The sequence below is a fragment of the Anser brachyrhynchus genome (genome assembly GCF_964034855.1).
Source record: "Anser brachyrhynchus genome assembly, chromosome: 2".
Taxonomy (NCBI): domain Eukaryota; kingdom Metazoa; phylum Chordata; class Aves; order Anseriformes; family Anatidae; genus Anser; species Anser brachyrhynchus.
The window spans coordinates 31,333,814-31,359,006 of record NC_137695.1 but is presented as its reverse complement, the minus strand read 5'-3'; the positions used below and the strand labels follow the sequence as shown (position 1 = coordinate 31,359,006).

At 35.3% G+C, this 25,193-nt stretch overlaps 1 protein-coding gene across 1 annotated transcript in view; it reads left to right on the top strand.

Annotated features, from left to right (window-relative positions):
• MEOX2 (mesenchyme homeobox 2) overlaps positions 1–24,447 on the top strand; it is a 55,942-nt gene extending 31,495 nt beyond the window's left edge. Inside the window, exons 2-3 of the mRNA XM_080581230.1 lie at positions 10,475–10,647; positions 23,135–24,447. Coding sequence (XP_080437356.1) covers positions 10,475–10,647; positions 23,135–23,359 — 398 coding nt within the window. The 3' untranslated portion in view covers positions 23,360–24,447. The remainder of the gene's footprint in view (positions 1–10,474; positions 10,648–23,134) is intronic.
• The last annotated feature ends 746 nt before the right edge of the window (positions 24,448–25,193 follow it).

Here is a 25,193-nt window from a genome sequence, read left to right as displayed (position 1 = left end):
ATGGCTTCTTGTTTCCTGTAGCATAGGAATAACTCTTATTAGCATAGGAATAAAATAATACTTAGAAAGAGTTAAAGTAGAATTGTTGGTACCCATTTATATTTTCCTTTGTGTAACTGTATCCTGAAGACCTGCTTTGGAAAGATGGGTAAGTAAGGTAATACAGAGCTCTAAAGAAACTCCAACTGTATTAAAGTTTTGTAAGTGTTTCAACTTTTATTGCTAAGTATGGAAAACTAAAAGCCTGGATTCTCTGGCTTAGGTACAAACTTTTTTTTTTTTTTTTTAAAAGCAAACTTAGAAGTCAGCAAGATTTCAACTCTGAGTTCTACATATATATTTTGGGAATATATATACATAGGAGCCTAAGAAAATACCTTTCTTTAATCAGCTCAAAACCTATCATGATCACACACAAAGTAAACTGGGATGTATAATGGGATCAAAATCAGCTCTGACACTCTGGTAATGGAGAAGTGATTCCACTGGTATTTTTGAGTTTGCACCAGTCTTGATCCATTGTAATTTGGGGAAGAATGTGGCCTAGACTTAGAAATTGGCCCAGATGGCACGCTCATTTCTAGGCCATTTGCTCCATTGTGCCACAACTTGTAACATGGTCTGTTACAAGACCTACCAATATTACTATAGATATTGCCTTATTTTTCTTTAATGTCTTGTATATGAGGAGTGTGGGCAATGGTATTATCTATATATAACACCTATATAGCTAAGGAGGAAAGAGCAACAGACTTTACACTCGCTGAAGTCTGGAAAATGCAACTTGATTTCAGCAAATCTTGGATAAGGTTACTATAGTCACTGCATGTTAAAAAAAAAAAATGTCTAATTGCCTATGGATGAAATACAACAATGAATTTTTAATTAGAATGGTACTTGGAAATTCACAGTGAATGGCTGACTGCCATTCGGGAAGCAGACATTCCTAGTCTTGCAGTGGAATGTAGTGCTGCTTTAAATGCAAGGGACTTTCAAGTTAGATTTGAAAATATATAAAACTAATGGACATTTATATAACGAAGATAATTTAGAATCAAGGTCTCTAAAATGCATTGCTCAACATATGTTCTCTTCCAAACTGCACTTTGGATTCTTAATAATAAGACTGTCAGTCTAACTTTGCAGAGAAAACAAACAAACACACACAAACAAACAAAACAAACAAACAAAAAAGAAAACAAAAAAAAAGCACAACTATTTTCATGATATTTAAATTCCAGATAGCACATACAAGATACATACTACTATAATATTTGTGTATATTTCTTAGCAGCAGATCACTGCAACATAATTTTCCACTCTCTAGCCTCACCTAGACTGTTGCTGCTGACAGTATCTTAAGCTAAATATTTGGTATTTTATGACAATGAAATTAATTCTATGTGGCACAACCTCAGCTATATTTTAACTGTGACAAAGAGACAGATGTACACCTACTTGTTAGAAAGAATCTGTGCCAAAAGTTTACTGGTCAGAATGATTAAAACATTCAGAGTGCATTATTTATTTTATTTTATTTTATTTTATTTTATTTTATTTATTTTATTTTATTTTATTTTATTTTATTTTATTTTATTTTATTTTATTATTTTATTTTATTTTATTTTATTTTATTTTATTTTATTTTATTTTATTTTATTTTATTTTATTATTTTGTTTCATACAGGAATTAAAAATGGCCTTTTTTAAACCTGAGTTTCAAAATTCTGGTAGCTGCTCCAGGATTTTTGGCAACATAGTGTTTTCCCTGCTTCACAAAGCTAAAATGAAAACAGCAACTCAGTGTTTTAGGGAGATAAGACTTGTTGAGAGGTGATTATATGAATAAGTTCTGTGTGTTATATGCTCTTTTCTTAAGTAGACACTTCTCTAAAGTTTGTAGTGCTTTAGATATTTCATGTACCATTTTCACAGGAAAAATCTGTTTTCCTAAGTATTTTTTATACAATAAAGTAGGGCCCAGAGGAGTATTTTAATGCCTCCTTTAGAAAAGGTACAGCTGCTGCCAAGGGAGGGGCTTTCAACAGACCAGTGCTGATGACTGAGGCACACACAGTGTTTGGGGGATGGGGAGGAGGGGTGATTGCTCTTCATTTTTATTTTTCTTCCTTTGGATAGGAAAGAGCCTCTTTGGGAGATGTCTAGTAGGTGAGACACAAGGGAAAGAAGATTACATGAGCTCCTATCTCAAATACCGTTTTCTCCACTTAGTCGTCTTTCTTAGAGGATTCTCTGTGGAAAATTTCTTGTTTTATATCTGTAAGCTACTCTTTCTCAGGAGGACTCACTGCTCAGTGGGTAAATGTTGGTGGTGGCTTCCACCTTCATTTAATGAAACTCTTCAGCATGGAAGCTAATTAAAAAAAATGATCCTGAAAATAGGCAAACAATCTTCTTGTGTATCCAATGCTGCATGTAAGAGATGTGTCTCCAGAACTCCAAATGGGAGTTGGAAGTCCCACTGGAAAAAGTCCTTTTGAAATGCAACCTGTAAGGTTTCTGTAAGGGAAATGCTGTATTGACTTTTTAGACAAATTTTTAAAATATCTTTCAAGTCTCTTTTACTAATCTAAGTAAATCTAAGCTGTAATTATAAAACTTTTGGTATTGAGCGTTTTCCACATGAAGATCTACTAAGGTGTAGCAGTATGGGAGAATTCATATTTTGGCTTCCATATTTGCAAGGTTGAAATAATAAATAACATGTATATAGTTAAATGGATCATATGACCTGTCATAAGTACATCATTTCCACCATAGGTATCTTCAAGAATCTATAGCATTAGCTATCATAGTGTCGTGAATCAGTGTTTCCAGTACTGTAGCATAATTCCTGGAATTGTAGTTTCAGGAAGCAATAACAAGAGAGGTTGGCAGCAACAACTCGTAGGTAATGTTTTAGAACGGTATATAGAGTGTTTTAGAATACCGACAGGTTTTGCTATGCCAGTTCGTATTTTTGGGGGGAGTGAATATAAGGCTGTTTTAAGTTGTGAATTGTCACAGACTGGGTTAAGAAAGCATTAATTCAATAAGCAAACAAAAGTTTGCTTTCATTAGAATGGAAAGAAAGCTTCATGTAATTTTGACATCATACTTGTGCTACTGTGCCATTTGCACATGCAGGGTTGTGAATTATGGAAATGAAGATGGTGTTCATACCAGTTTTCAGAAGAGATTCTCTAAATATGTTTAGTGAGTTTCACCTCCAGAAATTCTCAAGAGACACTCTAATTGACTATGTTCAGCAATTTGGAACTGCACTTTTAACTGCGTAAAACCTTCCAAGGATGCTGGAAAGCAGTGGGCAGTGTTTTAAACACAGAGTAAGTTTACGTATTAAGTCTGAGCAACTTTGAACAGAAAATTTAGAAAAAAAATGTAATGGAAAAACTGCTTAGCATTATCTATTAAATGTCAAAAATGTTTGAAACTGACCACTTCTGGGTAAATCTTGTTCTCACATGTAGTTGTGGGCAAAATAATAAGAACCATATGGGGACCTTTATGCCAACTCCTTGCTTGTATCTCACTGAACTATTTCATTTTGTCAGAAAGTATAGTTGACTATAAAGTATCAGAAACAATCAGATCAGGTAATTCAGCTGTATATAAGTACTTTCCTACCATTAAAAAGTATTTTTTTCCTCTCTTTAATATCCCTTTGCAAATGTAGCAACACAAAGTTGCTTATTTTGTTCATAAGTGTATTTCAAATTAATGATATTTTGCTAGATTATTGCCCAGATACTAAAGTAGTTTTTCCCTAAGTTCATATTGCAAATATGTTAAAGGAAAAAAAAAAAAAAAAGCCTTTGGCATTTAGTCACATACCACTGTTGTGTCTTACTGATGTTTAGAAGCTCTTTGTTTACATGTCAGTGATTTAAACAAATGTAGAGGAATTAAGTTTGAAAGAAATGCACTCAGACGTACTAAGATACTCAGAAGCAGAAGCTTTTCACCTTGATTTCTTTGAATAAATTCCTTCATTTTAAAGTAAAGAAATAAAAAAAATAAAGTAAATAAATTAAATTTTGCAGTAGTTGTTTACGCAAACACTTGAGCATTGTTTATAGGAAGCTACGCATTTAAGAACATCTAATTTATCCATTTTTGCTATAACTTTATAGTGATATAAATGTAGAAATAGGTAGTTCATGTTATTGACTTTCTGAGAATAAGTGTTGGAAAATGTGAATGAAAGTTGGGAGACTGGATATTGAATAACAGTTCTAGGGGTGAAATTCTGATGGCCTTTTTGTCACAAATTATTAGTGTTTGCTGTCACCGCTCACTCTCAGTACAAATATCAGGATCTGGAAACCGTCAGCAACAGCTAATGGAACCCTAGCAATCTTATTCTTTGAATTTTATTTTTTTTTGTCTGGAATCTTACATTACACGTATTAACTGAGAGAATTTCTGTCTGAGAAATGAAGGTATGTCAACTGTTGAACTGATAAAGGAAAAAAAATAGCAGGTGCTTCTTGCAAATTCTACACCTGATTCTGACCCTACTCAGTTAGCAGAGGTTCTTTGTATCACTGATGTTCTAATCAGTATTTTTCCTTATTCTGTGAGCCGGCCTTTCTTCCCATAGGCATGTATCAAAAGCGAAAATGCCAAAAGGTCCACTTTTTCTGTTCCACACTCAGATGCTATGCTTGCTTGGTATGCTTCATCTCTCAGTGATGTAGAATGAAGGAAATGGGAACTCTGATAGGACAATACAAATGTTGGGATAAACAGCAATCTGTTCCTTTGAGTAAAGGAGAAGTAACTTTTGAGAGTGTGGACTAGCACAATTAGTAACGATATGCATACATATATATAGATATTTGTAATAATTTTTGAGCTGCTGCTAAGCTTAGTAAAAAATCTAAGCTTCCAAAATCATTATGTCTTTTATACAGTCATTTTAAAGTTTGAATGACTTTCTAAATGGTACCTTCTATACCAGTTATCAACAGGCATTTTTGTCCAACAGGGGATATTAAAGAGTTTTTGAAAACTAATAAGAACAGCTATGAGAAAGTGGTATGACCTGCATACCTCAAAGCCATGTTTAACTGCCTACATTACTTGACATCCAAAGAACAAAGGTTTGCAAAAAGAGACTGATAAGGTACTAATACCTGCATGTAAGCTATGTCTTGTGAGAGTGTGCCAGAATTCATCTGGGATAAAGCAGAAGACAGATAATATAGATTGCTGTATTTTTCATCAAGTGGTTTGTACCATCTGTATATATTTTATGTGTGCCTTTTGAGAGGCAAGGAGTGTAACTTAGATCCCTACAGGCTTTGTTCTTTGCCTCTACACCTACCATTTGGCATAAGATGTAGCCAGTAGAAGAAAATGAAGGTTTCTGGGGCGTTTTTCTTTCCCTAGTTGCAGCAGCTGCAAAACAGATGTGAGCTGACATTAGTTCTGCCAAAAATCTCTTCCAAGTCTCCCACCCATTTTCTACTGAAGAGAAACTAGTCAGGTGATGTGAACAGAGACCGAAGGTCAGAAAGAGATGGGAGCTCCCAGTCCTAGTTCTACAGAGACTATTAAAAAGAAGCAAACAAAATAACTCAATTTACTGGTTTGAAAGTTAAAACAACCAAAATTTAGGGCAGTAACATTTCTAGAAATTACTGGGTAGCATGTTGTCAATGGGAAATAAAAGGAAATCTGCACATGAACCACAGTAACACTGCAACAGAGAAAATCAGATGACAGCAAGAGTTCCTAACTGGCATTCACCTAACTGAAAACAATCTAAGTGTCTTTTTAGATACATTTTCAATATCTCAAGTGCATTAAGCAAAATACCATTGTCTTGCTGGCCAGGCCTTTTTTGAAACAGATTGCCAAGGATTCCATTCATTCTGTTGTGTGAACCTCAGTACTGTGAGGGAGAGTCATCGTTGCTTCAGGTTTCTGTTTACCTCTCCAATGTTGCTTTCACCTATTTTTGAGTATAACGTTTTTTTCAGAGTATCTTGACAATTACAAGATTTCAAGTATGTATGCTTATAGAAATGAAAATAATCACAGTTTAACATTTTTTATTGTGCTTGCATATATTTCTTACAAAAATCTGATTCGTTAAAGATATTATTAACAATGTGGTTGAAGAGACTTTGATTTCTAACTTTGTTACAGCCAAATTATAAAAACATCCTAAATTCTCAGCATTTATAGTGACTCAAAGAGAGTAAAAATCAACACTGAATGATGAAAAAAAAAATCAATTCATGACTGAGCTCTTCCATATATTGTATGATGACTCAGTGTGACTACAGCAATGAGCTTTAAGAACTAAACTTGCAGTTCCATCACCTAAAAACAATGGTGTGGGCACACTAAGTCACGAAGGCTATCAGTAGCTGTAGTGGCCCTGGCACTGAATTTGTCTGAATTCAACGCTACTGCAGACCAAACACATCTAAAGTAGTATAAATATGAATATTTTGCTGTTTGGAGAGGTGAGCAAGTGTAGGCTCTTGTCAAGTTCCCCATAATATGTTGTTTAACCTGCTCTATGATGAAGGAAATGTGAAGCAGGCCTTGACAGCCCAGACAGGTATGTGTGACAAAGGGAAAAATCATTTAGGGATTTGTGTGCAGTCACAGACATTCAGCACACTGGCTGGGATCTGCCTCAGCAGGCATATGTCTGCAAACAGCAAGCAGTGTGGCAAATGCATTCAATGTCATGCACCAAAAAACAAAACAAAACAAAACAAACAAACAATCAATAAAACACCCCCACACAAAAATCCTGAAACTTTGCCACTGTGTCAGTCTGGTGATGAAATCATACTGCTGACAGAACTGTGGCTGCCAGGCATTAACAATCTGACATTTTCTTAAAGGTAGCATGCAGCAATGGCAGGAATGTCTTAATAACCAGTTGTTCAAGCGTGCTTATATTCACACAGAATCTGTGTGGGCTAACACTTCTAGCAGTGCTGAATCCTCTGTGCTGGCAAACATGAAGAACAATTGCTACTCTAGCAGTTACATTTCTTTCTCCTTATATTAGTAGCCCAGGAACCTGGAATTTAAATTCTGATGGCATTTATAAGTTGGGAACTCAGAACCTTTTGGACATTAGCCTGAAAGATGACATGGCTCATTATAGCTTTACTGGCTGTACAGTCATCTGCCTTCAGAAAAAGTGATTGCATTACAAGTCTCAGACACTTATAGAAATTGAGATTCTCCTGAGAGATGTCTGGATGGGTACTCCCAAAGTTTTTGCCTTTGACTATTCACTACAGCATTGGCTACCAAGCTTTTAAACACCTAACCCCACTTTCTGTTTCATTTCCTGATTTATGTCTTTATTTGTAATATTGAAATTTCTTTATGGTGTCAGTGTCATCTGTAAGTGCATTACTTTTATTTAAGGTCACAGCCTCCAGCATGGAAAACTGTCATGGATCTTTCTTGCAATTATGGATATGGGAAGACTGCTTGCCTCATGGCCTCACACTGGCCCAGGTTTATCAAGGGTGCAAAGAGGTCTTCAGCAATGACTTGCATGAAATACATTTTTGTGTTGTACAGTAGGTAAGCAACATGCACACCCACCTGCTTTCAAACATGTATGAAACACATCTCTGGTGGTATAAGGAACAGTAAATCAGGATGCTAAAAAAATGGTTTAGGTATCTCTTTTCAGTGATTCATTGGAAAGCTGAAATAGAGGCATAAGAATTTAAGTTTGGGTCATCTATATAGTATTTGGACCTGCACAGGCATATGACAAGGTTGTAGAATGGGAAATTTTGGGGAAGAAAAGGTACGTGTATCTTCCTGCAACTGAAAAATGCAGGCAGAAGTTACAGTGTCTAGTTTGCCAACTAGTATAAAAGAACTAGGTTTAAGGTGATTTTGATCTATCAAATTCTCTATGTCGAGTATAGATAACAGACCTTGTCTCCACACTGCTGATGTGTGTGCTGTCTAATGGGGTTCTTCCAACAGAAGTCTGACTGTGGCTGGGGCCAAACACATCCCCTACCCATACAGCCACTTTTGTGGATGTCCTCAGTATACACACCAGCATTACATCACACGTACAAAGCAGAGTTCTGTGTCATGTCAGCAGAAGTTAAGAGTCTTGGTGATTTGAATCCATGAGCTTTAAAATGTCATAAATTAGTGACTTTAGCACTGAGTCAAGCATCAGCAATTCTCCTGACCAAAAGAAAAAAAAAGTTCCCATCCGCACTACAAAGTAACTGATAAAAAGGATAAAAAGTGAAAACATTTTTTATACTTTTATAAAATGTAGATAATTGACCGTAATTTTGAAACTAGGTTCACTGGCCAGTTGGACAGTCTCAGGCATGTTGATGATTCATCTGACACAGAGTCCCAGGGAGTGATTTCTTATGGGCCTGTTCTTTTGGATGTTGATGCAGGTTTCTATTTAAGTCAGCAGCTGAAGTGTGAATTTATATGAGACATTTTTAAGATGGTTCTTGAAGCCAGAATTTGACTAATGATACTCCTACTGATCTCCTGTTAATTTTGGATTTATAGGTGTTGTATCATTCCCAAACTTATAAATGTCCAATTCTGCTCCAATTCTCTCTCTCCCTCCCTCTCCCTCCCTCTTCTTCTCTCTCTCCCTCCCCCCCCATTTCTCCCTCTCTTTTCCTTTTCTTTCTTTCTTTCTTTCTTTCTTTCTTTCTTTCTTTCTTTCTTTCTTTCTTTCTTTCTTTCTTTCTTTCTTTCTTTCTTTCTTTCTTTCTTTTTCTTTCTTTTTCTTTCTTTTTCTTTTTCTTTCTTTCTTTCTTTTTTTCTTTCTTTCTTTCTCTTTCTTTCTTTCTTTCTTTCTTTCTTTCTTTCTTTCTTTCTTTCTCTTTCTTTTCTTTCTTCTTTCTTTCTTCTTTCTTTCTTCTTTCTTTCTTCTTTCTTTCTTCTTTCTTTCTTCTTTCTTTCTTCTTTCTTCTTTCCCTTCCTTTCTTCTTTCCCTTCCTTCCTTCCTTCCTTCCTTCCTTCCTTCCTTCCTTCCTTCCTTCCTTCCTTCCTTCCTTCCTTCCTTCCTTCCTTCCTTCCTTCCTTCCTTCCTTCCTTCTTTCCTTTTCCTTCCTTCCTTCCTTCCTTCCTTCCTTCCTTCCTTCCTTCCTTCCTTCCTTCCTTCCTTCCTTCCTTCCTTCCTTCCTCTCTTTCTCTCTTCCTCTCTTTCTCTCTTTCTCTCTTTCTCTCTTTCTCTCTTTCTCTCTTTCTCTCTCTCTCTTTCTCTTTCTTTCGCTTTCTTTCTCTCTCTCTCTTCTTTCTTTCTTTTTCTTTCTTCCTTCCTTCCTTCCTTCCTTCCTTCCTTCCTTCCTTCCTTCCTTCCTTCCTTCCTTCCTTCCTTCCTTCCTTCCTTCCTTCCTTCCTTCCTTCCTTCCTTCCTTCCTTTCTTCTTTCTTCCTTCCTTTCTTTCTCTTTCTTTCTCTTTCTTTTTCTTTCTTTCTCTCTCTCTCTTCTTTCTTTCTTTTTCTTCCTTTCTCTTTCTTTCTTTCTTTCTTTCTTTCTCTCTCTCTCTCTCTTCTTTCTCTTCTTTCTCTTCTTTCTCTTCTTTCTCTTCTTTCTCTTCTTTCTCTTCTTTCTCTTCTTTCTCTTCTTTCTCTCCCTCCCTCTCTTTCTTCACAGTTTGATCTGTTTTATTTAAACAGACTTCATTGACAGCCACTGAATGACTGTCACTGAGTTCAGTACCTTGGCTCAGGACTGAATGCACCTCTTTCTGAGGAACCAGGAGGATGGTTATGAAAATTTGAGAAAAGCTCCTTTGATTGTGGCCAAAAGTATTTTTTGGTCATCAGCTGTAACAGTAAGAAATTTCTTATACTGACATTGGCTATGGTATAACCTCCTTACCTGCACCTTGGCATGGATAAGATGGGCCCCCATTACCACATGGGATGTACTCACTGTTTTCTTTTTGATGCTTGTCAAATTTCCTATGGTTTGTCTGTTTTCTTTCACTGAAGGCATGATAGGACTAAACCTTAAAGTGTATTCTTTAAAATAGAGCTTTGTCTTAAGGTATCAGTGAAATGATAGAAGTTAGCAATTCTTAAAGTATTACTCATTAAAACAATACTCAAAAGACACACATCCTGCAATGGTTGGATGCACTGAGAGTTGCCAGAAATGGGAAAGAGTTGAAGCTTTGCAGAACTTCTACAGAGAACCATTACGGAAATGAAACACTGCAAGGTTTTAGAGCTAATGTTTGATGTGCATGAATGGAAGCAGCAGTTCATGTCTGTCACAATTACTGAAGCTTTCCTGATTTACAGGGAAGCATCCATAGGTATAAAGGCAAAGGTGTGTTTCTGAGAAGAAAGTTTGAAGAATTTAACTTATGTGGAAGACAGGCATGTTAACTTTGAGGTTGTTTCTTATTTAGCTATACACTTCTCAATATTTCAATATGTCATTTTTTTTTTTCCAGATTCCCAAGAAGGAAACTACAAGTCAGAGGTCAACAGTAAACCCAGGAAGGAAAGGACAGCTTTCACCAAGGAACAAATCAGAGAGCTAGAAGCAGAATTTGCTCATCATAACTATTTGACCAGGCTGAGGCGGTATGAGATAGCAGTAAACCTTGACCTCACTGAAAGACAGGTACTGATGCAAAATAATGAACTTCAAATACTTGATCAATATTTATTATATTTAGTGGTTAGTAGCTTTTCAAAGCAGAGCTCTTATGTTAATTATAAATATATCAATATATCAGATTGAATGTTTATACCAAAAAGATACACGTCTATTATATTTTATGCAAGTGTTTTCTATTTTTACATTTACCAGCTACAGACTTGATTCATCTTGGAGAAAGAGATGGAAGACAAAGGCACAAATAATATATCTGTTAAACTGGTGCACATCTTTTCTAGTCTGTCCACACTAATGTGGCTGAAAAAGTGGTAGGACCAAGTACAGCATGTGCAAGCAGTCATTTTGCCTGCATGCAACAAATATGAGCATCTTGTTTTAGTCTATTAAATATATGCAGTTGCCATTTGTCCAGAGTTTCTGAACATCCTGTTTCCAGATGGCAGCAAGAATGGGAACACCAGCAAAACTGGAATACAAGCATTTTTAACCACTTTATCTTACCCTGTGCTGTGAAAGCAGAGGAGATGATGGAATTTCTTATCACTGTTATTGGTTTCCTGCTCACCAAACCCTAGTCCGGGAAACACTTCTGCACATGCTCAAGTTTCATCATGCATGTTGTCACATTGATTTCTAATGGAAATATTCATGTTAAGTATGTACCGGAGTGTTTCAGAACCTCATCCCAACACACTAAATGGGTAGTCAAGTCACATCTCAAATAGTAATTACACCAATATAAGCATTTTAAAAATGTTTTTTTTTTTTTTAAAAGCATTTAGAATACTGGACCCAAGCACATCAAGTCTGATGAAATGTTACGTACTGTTTTATCACTGAAGTTGAAAGACCTTTGCCCATAGATAGATGGTCCTCCTGTCTTCAAGAATCCATGATAGATTGAGGAATTGCTTAAGATAGTGAGTAAGTTGATGATGTATTCAAGGGAAAGTGTTAAGATGACATTGAGTAGAGATGTCAATGTATATATGTGTGCATAATCATCAGATCACCCTATTGTGATAATAATATTTGGTGAATATCTGGAGAAGAACTATATATGCAGATACTTATGCTGACCATGTTTGATGATAACACCATGATTTGTGAACTCTAGATATAAGAAGTTTTTAAATCAATTGCCTTGAGCTTCATTAGCATCTTATATAAATAGACATCTCAGTTAGAATCCATCCTTTTCTATACATGAACATTCATTCAGTCACACAAGTGAATGAAACAACAGTTTCTCTGAAGGTTTCTATAGAAATCCTTTCCCTTCCAACTCATCAAGCAGAAACCAGCAGTTTCTTGTTTGACGTGAAAATGTTACCAGGTTCCACTGGGTCATTTTAATCTACTTAGATATATTTATGTTTATAAAGCACATGATTTTTTATCAACTGATCAAATTTTGCCTTTTTCTTTTTCGTTCCACCTGAGTAAGGTTAGCCTAGACAATTAGATTAACTTCCACACCTCATTTTGACAGCTAAGGGGAGGAGGAATTAATTTTAATCTCAGTGAAAAGGGTAAAGGCTTTGTAGAACTGAGAAACAACAAAATTAAAAATATCTGCTGTGCAATTTTATGCCAATCAGTCAGCTGACTTCAGAAAACATACCCCCATTTTTAGCAGTGGTGAATTTGGCCTGGAATTTAATTATTCTCCCTGATAAATTCTTTATTTTTTCTTTGGTCAGGTTGAGTAGTGTAACTAAATGAAGAGACTATTTTAAAGGAAGCAGATAAATTAAAAGCATTTGAATATTGTCTCTGGGGGAGAAAAGGCAGCCTATGCAACACAAGTGTGGAGAATTCATTTAAGTTATGGGAGCACATGCTGTTTTCTGGCTGTCACGTAATGTCAGTTCTATGCATTATGTTGACAGTTGTGATAATTTCTATGGAATTATAATTAGTATATCTAATTATCTAATCTAATTCTTTGCTGCTTTCCCAGATTATCTGAATGACAACTGAGCTGCTAGAGATAACTCCCTTCCTTCCTGCTTTTTTGTCTTCCTTCCTGTCTTCCTGCTTAAAGTCACCCTTACTTATGAAAGGCAAAATATTTATCCAGTTCCATATCTTGCCACAATAAAATTTCTGAGAGAAAAAAAAAAAAAAGGATAACATAAAAACTATATTGTTAATCCAAAACAAAAAGAAAATTGAGAGAAAAATCTGGGCATAGTTTTCGGTTTCTGAATCACACTGAGCCAAGTCATGTTGTCACTTCCAATGTTGTCAGTTTGAAATGTCTCTTTTTGAAATCAAATACTTTGCTTTGATGGGAAAATAGTGTGAATAGGCATGGAACTGGGCATGGGTTTGCATGGTATATGGCAGTCTTCAAAAGCTTAATGCAGTAAATCAAAAGGCTTGAATCTTTTTGCATACTTGTTTTATAGAAATGCTTCAGTGACTTATAAAATAACCAAACCAAAACACCCCTCCAGTATAAACCAGCTGTCAGACTAATATTTCTTTATTTTTCAGCAAACCTGAACTCATATGCAGGACCTGTCTTTTTCATCATTAGCAGAATGAATGATTATTCTTGAATGGAATAACTGTACCTATTTGTTTACATACTACTGTTATTACTTTCTTTTACTAGCTGTTCCAGCTGAGGAGATCAGATTTGATACCAATCTTATATATATACAAGAAAACAGTCTGTTCTCTAAAAATAATTATGACTAAATTAAAATATGTTGATGGGGTTTCCCAAATCACTCTCTTCAGTGACATAGCCTTTTAAGAGAATTACTATTTCTGAAATAGTTTCCCTAGCCTATTTTTACCTCAAAGGCTGCTTTGCAAAAAATGGTAACTGGTAGACAGTAGTTCTTTTCTTCAAAAATTTTGAACTTGTGAGTAGTTATAATATCTGTCTCATCACAGGCTGTTATACCTATTTATGCTGCAAGCTTTCTTGATTTCTCATGAAACACCGAGTTTGCACAAAGAGAACTGAAACTTGTGACAGATCATACAATGATATAAAATAGCAGTAATCATCATCAAACTAGTATATCCCCTCAGAAATTAGGTTTGAGACCAAAATGCATATTCTAGCATATTCAGGAGTTGGACTCAATGATCTTTATGGGTCCCTTCCAACTCAGGATATTCTATGATTCTCTGATTTTTTTTTTAACTGTTTTCATTATTGTTTTATTCTTATTTTAATTCTTATTTAATGACAACCATCATATTATTAAGAGGGCAGAGGAACAAAAATGAATCAAAGGAAAGTATTGTTGGGTCATCCTAAAGTTACAACTTTCAGTTATTTCCCAAGATGAGAGAGAAATCATGGAGCCTATTATCTCAAAAAAGCTCTATCTTCTTCTTGACTGTAGTGCTAATTTCAACCATATGTTGCAGTTTAAAAGAGGCACCGACCAACTAACACTTCATAATTACCTTTCTGGCATTTAAACAAGCTGTAGAAAAAACATATGTTTGACCATATTAAAAGCTATATAAGGGTATTAAAGTTTTCTATAGTCATCAAAGTAAGGCTCCATTTGACTCTTGAAACAACTTACAAGATCAATTCAAACATAAATGACCCATAGAAGGCCATCTCACAAAAATAATAATTAAAAAACAAAACAAAACAAAAACAAAAACACACACACAGCATATGGATCAAGAAAAGGAATTAATCCTATCACTCCCTAAAAAGGAAACCTGAGTTACAAGACAGGAGAATGAAATGAAGTAAGTGCCTCAAATGCCTAGATATAGAGTGCACTTTGAGAGCATTATAAGCACATCTGGTGGTAGGATGGCTCTATTAAGGTACTGTAAGAATTCCAGCAGTACAGGTACTTATAATTCCTGCTCCATCTCCTATAGAGTGCACTCACAATCCCTGCTCAACCGGCAGTTAATTTTCAGCTAGCAGACCTCTATTATATTTTCAAAAGCCAGTTAGACTAAAAACTACGCTAGCTCCCTAGATATTTGTAACCTTGACAAGTGCATTCTTGGCTTTTTTGTACATCCAGATAAACTTGGAGAAGGTTCCATCCAAACTTTTTAATATCTCGCTGTGGGATGAAGAGAGGAAGCAGCTGCAGTGGGGTATCAGAGGCGTGGCAAAATAGACTTTTTTATGGAGTTGATCCTGCCAAATATAGAAAGAGTAGGAGATCTTTCCACCTCACAAGATCTTTTTGCATGGAGCTAATCAAAAGAGCTATGTTGCAGTTCTGCAGGCTAGCTCAGGTTACCGGAATAAACAGTCCAAATACGTAATGCTTCTGTTTGCCAACATAAACGGAAAATCCCACCTAGTCAGATTAAATTTTGCTGATGGCAATGCGAAGGTTTGTTTCTTCTTAACTTTAACTTCCAGTATCCACCCAGAAGCCACCAATAATTTATAAAATGCCTGAAACCTTTGATTTTGCATTGACAAGGAACACATTTGGTCAAAATGAAGAGTGCTTTTGCATCTGTTTTTGGTTTCCACATATGTCATAACAACATGGATAGAGTGACAAAAGAAGAATCTTTTAATGTCCCTTTCTATGAGAACAAGAAGCAGGTATCATTATTATTTAAATGCTTTTAGACAATGTTGATAGATTACCTAGGGCAGTGGAACCATAAGACACATTGGAATACTAAATAGTTACAATTATAAACATAAGAGAAATTTTCCATTAGAAAGGTTTTTCCCATACAAAGGTTATCTTGGATCACAAGTGACTTGATTAAAATCCATTTCAGCATTGCAGAGCTCAGATGAGGTCAGTCAAAGCATTTTTTAGGCGCTGAACTTGAGTGATAAAATAATAGTTACTGGGGTGAGAAAGGCTCCACCAGAGAGTTCAATGCCTCTCAATTGGCCATTTGTTCTGAACCACCTCTGGAGGAGTCCATGTCTCTCTATGAACATCTCTCCATGGCATGCCTAACTTCCCAGTTTAGGAAGTTGGATTTCTAAGGTTAGGTGGTGAAATTATTCCCTGTGTATTTTCAAACAAAATGAAAGTGTAGGTTGATATAACATAGTTGACCATATCTGTCTGATTGATTTTGCTGTCAAATCCTCTCTGAAAGGCAGCTGCTCATTCCAAGCTTCCACTTGTTAAGCACTCTCTATATGCACTATACTAATGAGCCTGAGTAGCTTGAAATCCTTTGGATTGTTTGTTTAAACAAAGAGTAACACTCTTTGTTAAGAGTAACACTTAATAAAATAAAACTCAGTAATACCTTTGTATTTGTCTTGAGCAATATAAAAACCAGCAGTAAAAGTTACTGTGCTAACTCAGTTTGTTCTTTGTTAGGAAAGAATGCTACTCGCAAACATAATTATATCTTGTGCATAATTTTGATTTGTATGGTAATTCTTAAAAAAAAAAAAAAGTACATGGCAAAACTTCAAACAGCATACTTACTGTTGCAGTATTGATTGAATTCAAACAGGCAATTCCATGTGCAAAGATCCAAGTGCCTCAAGCTGTTACTTGTGAATGGACCCTACACCTGCAGAGAAACCGCATGAGGTTCTGAGTGGGGAGAAACCTCTGTTTCTGCCAAGCAATGTATGTGATATAGACAGAAATATCAGCAGCTCATATGGCTACTTTTACAAAGAAAGACTGCTGTCCCCTAACCCAACCCTTTCTTAAACACAAGTCTAAGGAAAATGTGGCTTGTTTTTTCACCCATTCAAGATGGAGATAGGTTTGTCATTTATGGTCACTTAAAAAAAAAAAAAAAAAAAGTCAGGAGTTTTTTTTTTGTTTCTTTTTGGGTTTGTTTTGGTTTTGATGCTTTTATTTGTTTTTTTTTTTTTGTTTGTTTTTATTCATTTTTTATTTTTTATGCAGGAAATTGAAAAACTGTAGAATCTCTTTCTGGTTTCACTAGTTCCTTCCCCTCAGGGATGCCCTGCTGAAAATAGCTGCAGCTTCTTGAGGTTTAATAGCTTTAAAACTGGATGTTGACTTTGGTCTAGTTTATCATCAAAAGACTCAGGATTGGGTTGTTTTGGAAAGCAAAACAAACAAACAAACAAACAAACAAAAAAACAACCTCCAGAATTCAAGTAATGAACTGTGCTTAAACGAATACAAGTGAGGCTGCTTCTCTCTTGGGCAGGGAGATGGTTTCCAAAGTCAGAGAGTCACGAAGAACTGTCATGGGCTAGTAGATTGTTTTCTGCTGAGTCAGCTTCTTAACTTTCCTTTTCATTTAACTTTCTTCATCCTAAAGTGGTAGCAGAGAAAAACATCAGCATACTCAGCTAAAAGCCAGTCTTGATTACACACTACCTTGTAACTTTCACACTCTGTTTACTTGTGCAAAATGGGTGCAGAATAATGCAAGTTAGATTTTTTTTATCTCATGAAATAAAATGCTCTGCATGAGGGTAATTCATGCAAGTGGGTGTCTATGCAAAGAAAAGGCAAACTAGCTCAAGATGATGTTCCCCACAAATTAGATTTCTACCATGTGTTTCCTTTGTAGATTTAAATATATATTCAAAGAATTGGATGAAGGTAGGCCCCCAAAAGATGTGTTATAGGAGAATAAGGCACAGGGAGTTCTAGCAGTAGCCCCACAGATAGTCTCTTTGCCTCTGGACAAAGCAGAGAGACTAATTTTGTCAAAAATACTCCCTTAGATTATGTACAACAAGTCAGTAGAACAAAGCAACCTTAAAAGTGTATTAACCCTGAAACCTAGTGCAGAGAGGTTTTGAATAAGGAAGGTTAGCTGTTAGCTCTGATCATGAAATGAATTTTGAAGATCAGTGGTAGAGAAGCCGATACTTCTTTGAATGGAGTTGAGGGAAACAACTGTGCTGTCAAAGACTTCTGAAAATAGAATGAAATACTTTTATCACTGCCGTCCTCTGAAATATAATGTCTATTCCATCCCTGTCTAAATGTGGGAGGTAAAAAGGAGAATGTATCACCTAAGCAGTACCCAAACCTCAACTGACTTCTATGTAACAAAAAACCAGAACTCCCTCCTACACCTTCCTGGGTGCCAAAAGTTCCAGCTGTCCTTTGTGCACCTGCCAAAACTCCCCTTTTTCTCAGCAGCTGCTGCAAAGCACTTGTGTGCATTCAGTGCAAAGTCCTGTAACATAACATGGAGCAGTGAGAAGGTGACTAAATCAATTTTAATCAGAAGGTTCTGGTGCCACTCAGTAATTTAGAAAGGTTAATTTTTTCCAATTTATATGTTTTGTACTATTTTATAATAGCTAATTTTATAATTAACTATTTTGTACTATTTTATAATAACCAGGAAGACATTTAATACTCAGACATATATTTAAACTGGTTTGAAATTTAAAATATATTTAAGGTTTTTAAGACTAACTACCTTAACTTACTCTCCCATGTGTCAAACTATTTAAAATCTCATGTTATCTTTAGTTATTAAACTGATAACTCCTGCTACTGTTTCTATAAATATTTTAAATGAATAACTTAAATTTTAAAAATAATTTTAAATTAATAGATTTGGTAATTGCAACTGACCTAGTGGAAGGTATCCCTTCAAACACAAACCATTCTGTCATTCTATGATGCTCTTATTTTTATTCATAGACTAAATAGGGAAAAGAAACCTGCTCTTTTTTTTTTTTTTTCTATTCCTACTTGTTTTTATAAGTGTTTTGAATAAATTGTTATGAAAATGCTGTCTCTCTATATACGAAGATGGTAAGTTTCAGCTGTATAACACCAGTGATTTCTGTAAAGTTCAGGAATTTCACTTTCTTTAAAACTTGGCAGCATAAATGTACTATCTAAAAATAACAGGAACATTTTCAAAGCCAAAGAAAGTCCAGAAGTAAACTTTTCATTTATTAAAAATCAGAATTATTTGTGTTATGTTTACCTGTATTAGAGGAAAGTCAATTGATAGATTAAAAAAATAACAATAAAAGAAAAAGGACAATGGCTGACGTGGGGCAGGAGACTTAAAAGACTTAGTGATTTGGTCTTCTTGACACATCATTTAGTTGTAATAAAACACATGGAATTTGGAATACTGACTTCAAAGGCTCATGCTTAGAAATATGTATCCCTTATAGCAAAATAACAGTCTTGAATGGTGCAGCCCTCTTGTTTCTAACTTTTCAGGTTTGTGAGGTATCAATGCCTTATACCTTGTTTGGGACTCATACCACTAAAATCTGGAATAGAAAACTTAATTTTAGATAAGATTTTAGAAAAGAGCATTTTGAAAGAGAAATTTATATTTATTGAAAGAAAAAAGAAAACATTGCAACTGCAGTAGTTATGTTGTTTGAATGCAGTCATTCTTTCATTTGTCGGACAAGAATGTCTTTATTAAGAAATAACCATTAATGGTAGAAAATATCTGTTTAGCTTTTCTCTATAAGTGTAGAATGCTAAAATCCCACATCAAGAGGAAATGTTCTACAGAGCATGGCAACTATTCTTAATTTTAATGTGACTGAAGGGCTCCACTAAAGAAGGAGTATTAAATCAGACGTTGAGGTGATATGCTCATTTGGAACCAAAATGATACACTGATGTCCATCCACGTCATGAAGTTATATTGAAGATACATGGGCAAGACAGCATATAGTGTGGCTCTTAAGCCTATTAATTACCTGTATATCCTAAGTATATATTGATAACTTAGTAATGTAGACATCAACAATGTCAGCACTCTTCTTCTGAATCTTGTCCCATGATTCCTTCAGGCTACTCCTTAAAAAAATTGTTCACAGCAAAAACATTTCTTTTGTAAATCAGGAGACCTGTAACGTGAAATCTTACTTGTATCTTAAGTAACAGTCTAATCATCAGATGTGGAGATGCAGATGCTAAACAACTTGTTGACTAAGGGAAAAGATGCTATGCTTTCGTGCCAGTAAGCAGATGTGCTCAATAGACTGGCTCATAAGTGCTGATTTAGAAACAGCTGTTAATGCTACCATCATCTTTAATATTATTCATTTCCCTTCACTTCCTTTGTTTTCCATCTATACATATGCTTGCTCTATATAGTTAAGCCGTGCTAGTCAGAGGGTGGAGAAGAGGGAGTGCATTTTAATAAATAATAGGCACTCAGATCCTGATTCTGGGAGGTGGTGAGCACCCTTGGCTCCTGCTGGAGCTAACTAAAACAGAATAAAACAGCTCCTACAGTGTCAAGTTTGTCACTGTAGATATATAAATTGCTTTAAAAGGACTTTTTTTTTTTTTTCCAGAAGTTGTACATAGGAAAAACTATTTTTTTCAATGGAAAAATGTTCAAGAATTTTTGAAGTTCACTTCATTATCCACTTTCCCTCTCTCGCTCATATATGAATTTCATTATTTTTCTTTCATTCACATTCTCCACACACACACACACCTCTCTTTCTCTCTCTCCCTTCCTTCCCTGCCCCTTCCCCCCCTCCCCCCCCGCTCCCCTCCCCCCCCCCCCGCAACCTTTCTGAGTTTTTTTTGTTCTGATGCATGTTTTGTGCAACACCTGTAAGTTTCAAACGATCTGGGCAATTGAAAAACACAGTTTTCCATTACTTCAAATAAATTATCACTTCATTCACACAGTTTGCTTCACTTCCTTTCCATTACAAAAATATAGATGGATCACATATCAGTAACTACTCTGCCCACCATAATTGACTCTTCAGCTCCAAAGGAAGTTCAGAATTCCTATATCTGAATTTGATCTTCAGAGGAAATAACAAGTGAAGGACTTGTCTCATATTATTAGCACTTGGGCATTAAGGGCCTCATCTAGAGTTCGTTGAACTCAGTGGGAAAACTCCCACTAACATTAATGTACTTTGGATCTGGTCAAAAGTGGATTTCAGTATTTTAAAATGGAGGACATAAAGAATATATATATATAAAGAATACCTAAAGTATTCCCTTAAATTACATAAAAATAAACTCACAACATTTTTAATAATAAACTTAACTATAATTAATTCTATCCTTTGAAAATAATCTTTGGCATACCAAATAATGATTGTTTTTGTTTGTTTGATATTCTTTAAGTAAACCAGTTGTAAATTATTTGAAGTTATTAACAACAAAAAAGAAATAAAGCTTTCTTTCTTTCTTTCTCTCTTTCTTTCTTTCTTTCTTTTTTCTTTTCTTTTCTTTTCTTTTCTTTTCTTTTCTTTTCTTTTCTTTTCTTTTCTTTTCTTTTCTTTTCTTTTCTTTTCTTTTCTTTTCTTTTCTTTTCTTTTCTTTTCTTTTCTTTTCTTTTCTTTTCTTTTCTTTTCTTTTCTTTTCTTTTCTTTTCTTTTCTTTTCTTTTCTTTTCTTTTCTTTTCTTTTCTTTTCTTTTCTTTTCTTTTCTTTTCTTTTCTTTTCTTTTAATTTTCACCAGTGATAAGAGGTACTCCCCTGACTGTCTCATTGCCTGGAAGCTCATTGCCTGGAAGCTGGTGCCACTCAGTTCTCCTGATTTTAATGTTGAAGGAGAGAGACTTGTCTGTGCTGCAATTTTGTAAAGTGGTTCACATTATAAATATATATATATATATATAAGGAAAAAAAAAGAATAATTTATTAAAATTATAAGCTTCAGTTTCTTAAGTAGCCAAAAAAGAAATGGATGCATATGGGTGGTGACATGCCCAGGTCTCTCTTATTTATAGTGGATATTGCAGTTAAAATTAAAATAGGTGGAATTCACGTTATGCATTGAAACATTTTTTTTTTTTTATATGATACATTCCTGGTATGTATCATCATTTTGTTTTTGTTTAAGGGCATAGAAACATTCTGAGAATTGCTTAGATCATTAAAACATCTCTCCAATCCTGTAATTTCTTTTTATTGAATACAAGTTTATAGGCCCTTTTGTCAGAAGAAGAGTGATAATATTCTGTGGTACCAGACTGAATTCAAAGTCTATTGATTTTTGGTGTTTGGATTGTGCCTGCAGTTGCATTTACTACATTTTCTGGCAACAGTGTAGTTTTGGCTTTTACAAGGGAAACTTCATTGTCTTAAATAAATAAATAAACAAACTGTCATCTTAAGTTCTCCCAGAGAGCTGCCAATTCTGTACCAGTGTTGCACCCTTTTGAAAACAGTTTCAACGGACATCTCTGATACGTGACCCGAGTGTGATAATTCCCAACATCACAGCAGCCAGTACCAAATACCTTCCCCTTTACACTCATTTCACTGTACAAACCAGATGCTTTGGTTCTATTGAGATGACTAAAGGAAAGGATGTGCTAGGCTTTAAGGCTCTTAACTAACCTGGAATCATTTTGCTGTGTTCCCAAGTGATTGGCTTTAACAGCCCACATTGGCTTTAACAGGAACATAGACTATAAAAAACAAAACAAAACAAAACAAAAAAAACACACCACAAATACACCTTTCTTCCTTCCCACATGTGTACATATAAATAGTGAAGTCAACTATCAATTCAATTGTAATAAAGTTTTAATGTAAAATTCAAAGTGATGTTAAAGGTTAAACACTGGGATGTTTCCTGGATGTATAAGACAGATTCAGAAAAACAGCATTTTTGTGGCTCTATTACTCATGTTGTACAATATGTCCTGCTGTGACTGATCCTTGCTGTTTCTTTTAAAACTCTGAAACACATTCTGCTATACACAGCAAAGGATACACTGACATTGCAAGCTTACTTGCTTTCTTTCCAAGGGAAAAGTTGCAGATATTATTTTTTTTTTCCTGTGGAACCTTCCTATTAAGAGTTGCAGACATACATGTATGATTTTTTTTAACAACATTAACTCTAAATGGATCAACCCCCAAAATCTTCTCCTCATTCACAAATAGTACTTTCAGTGACAGCATTTTAAGCTGATTTGAAATCAGCGTCTAATCTGATCTAATATTGTCTAATATATTTGACAGATGCAATGCACATCCTTTTTTTTTTTTTCCTTTTGACTATTGAAAAAAGTCCTTGTGGTTTGCAGTGCTGGTACTTTTGGTTCTTTGGAACTGTGCAAATAATTTAGGTTTACTTTTTTTTTCCATATATTTCTATACAGAGAAGGAAAGGAGGGGAAATGAGTTTCATCTGGAGTAAAATCTCAGGGTTAAATGTGACTTCAAATGTGAAGATATATTTTTAATCTTTCATGCCCTGAATTTCTTCTCCATTCTCATCTGAATTTATTCCACATCTCTACCTGCAGAATTAATGCATTCTCCAAGAGCATGTTAACTCTCCAATGTTTTCTAAAGGGTTCTGAGGTCTTTCTGTGGAGTGCACAACAGCAGTGATGCATACTGCAGCTGGTCCTGCAGCCTTATTGATGTAGTAACCCTTTTCCATCCTCTGTGGTCATTACCCTCACATCCCTAGCACTCACATCACATCCCAAACTTGATCCCTCACTCCTCAGAGAGCTCTTGCTGTGCTTTTTACCAAACAGACAGTGTTGTACTTATCTAGGAAGATCATTACCAACCAGTGACCCCATTTCTATTTTCTTGTTTTGTTTTTCTTCCACAAAGGTAAAAGTTTGGTTCCAGAACAGACGGATGAAGTGGAAGCGGGTAAAAGGGGGCCAGCAAGGGGCAGCAGCCCGGGAAAAGGAACTGGTGAATGTGAAAAAGGGCACACTGCTCCCCTCCGAGCTCTCTGGCATTGGGGCAGCTGGTCTCCAGCACACAGGGGACTCACTAGCGAACGACGACAGCCATGACAGTGATCACAGCTCTGAGCATGCACACTTATGATATACAGAGAGTGTCCCAGCTCCGTTCTCAGGAAAGATGCTTTGCTGGCAAGCCTTACACAGGCATCGTTTACGTATGCAAGTGACTCTGGCAGTGATTTTTAGAGTTGTTATGGAAGATTCAGGCTTATTGTGTCTGCTTTTCTTGATTTCTAGATGGTTTACAGTAAGTGCCATGTCTTAAAGGTGCCTCAAGTGTGGAGAAGTGGAAGAAGAACTTACTTTGAACATTCCAGATTTGTTTGTCTTGTTCATGACAGCGGGCAGGTATTTTTGCTTTAGCTTGCACTGAAAATTACATTGCTCTCAACAGACGTTATATTCTGAAAACCACAGTGCCACAAAATCACTATCTAGTGGATAAGAAATGTATTTTAACTCTGTATATATTTACCTTACAGCATTTTCCTGTCTTCACTAATTTTAGCAATGCATTCATATTAGCTGATGGCAATAGTCACTCATGACAATAAATGGCTTTTTGTCTCTTTATTTTTGTTTTGTTTCTCCAAAGACATACAATACATGCAGATACTTTTTGTTCAAGTAGAGAACAATACAATAGTGTCTGCTAGGACACGTCCTTGTATGACAGACAAAACAAATGTTATGTTGCATTTACTATCAACTGCTGCTAATAGGGTATTATTAAACTTACCTAGCTCCTCAATTCTTCTTATCTTATAACTGCAAAAATGACTTTTAGGATCATAAGGATAGTCCAGTAACCTGCCAGAAAATTTTCAAGTTCCACTCATGCTCAGTGGAACCACCCCTAAAAGATTATTCATTTCTACTTTGTCATCACTGAGTACGTTGATAAATACCGACACTCTGCAGAAATGTTGTTGCTTCATCTTCAGTTTAAAAAACAGCAAATAAAATGAAAGTTGTTATCAACTGCTTATGTTGGTAGGAATCAAAATATGAAAGTAACTCAGTATTGTGTCCCACATGTTAAATCAAGACATATTTTCTGTTATAAGCTTTTGTGTACATACAGGCAAACACCAAAACCCAAAATTTAATGCAAACCATTGATTGTACTTTGTAAAGAAAAATGTTTAATAAATAATCCTTTTTAAATAATTCTTGTCTCTCTACAATGATTTCATAGGAAACTTAAAACATTTTTTGCAAAAGTCCTATGTAGTTCTGCCTTTCTTGGGTCTTTTGGAGCTTCACCTGTGGACAACACAAAGTTACATTTTCAGATTTAAGTTTTTAATCTTGTATAAACCTTCTACCTTGATCCATTTGTAAAATTCTTTCCTTTAGCAGGAAAAAGGCATCTAGCAGCTAATGGTATCTTCAGCCAAAACCAACAAGACTCTGTTCAAACATTTTTCCAGATCTAAAACAAATATAGAGGGTTAACTTTTTGGATCTTGTTGAAATTGATTAAAAATGAATAAATATAAGGAAACTCACACACTTACATGATCACGCCTTTGTTTAATAAAGTTGTTCAGAAGAAAAAAACAAAAATACCTCTAAAAAATTGGGAGATGAATTGGACTGGGTTCTGTGGTAGAAGGAGCAGGGTGAAAAAAAGAGCAAGAAACTAATGTGTATGTCCTTGTGAGCATTCACTGGAGATCTGCTATGAGGAGCAGCAGGACATCATAAAAGTTAAACATGATCAAGAGCTCTGAGTCTGTTCTCCAAATCCTTTCCACTGTAGGCTTGATCTTTCTTGCACATTAACTGTTGTCATGATCATTTTAGTTTAAAATATCCAAGCAATGGGTAATTCATTTCTTTGAAGACTTCAGAGCATTTTATTGATTCCAGCAGTTACGGAGTTTTGCTTTTGTTTTTCAGTTCTTTTTCAA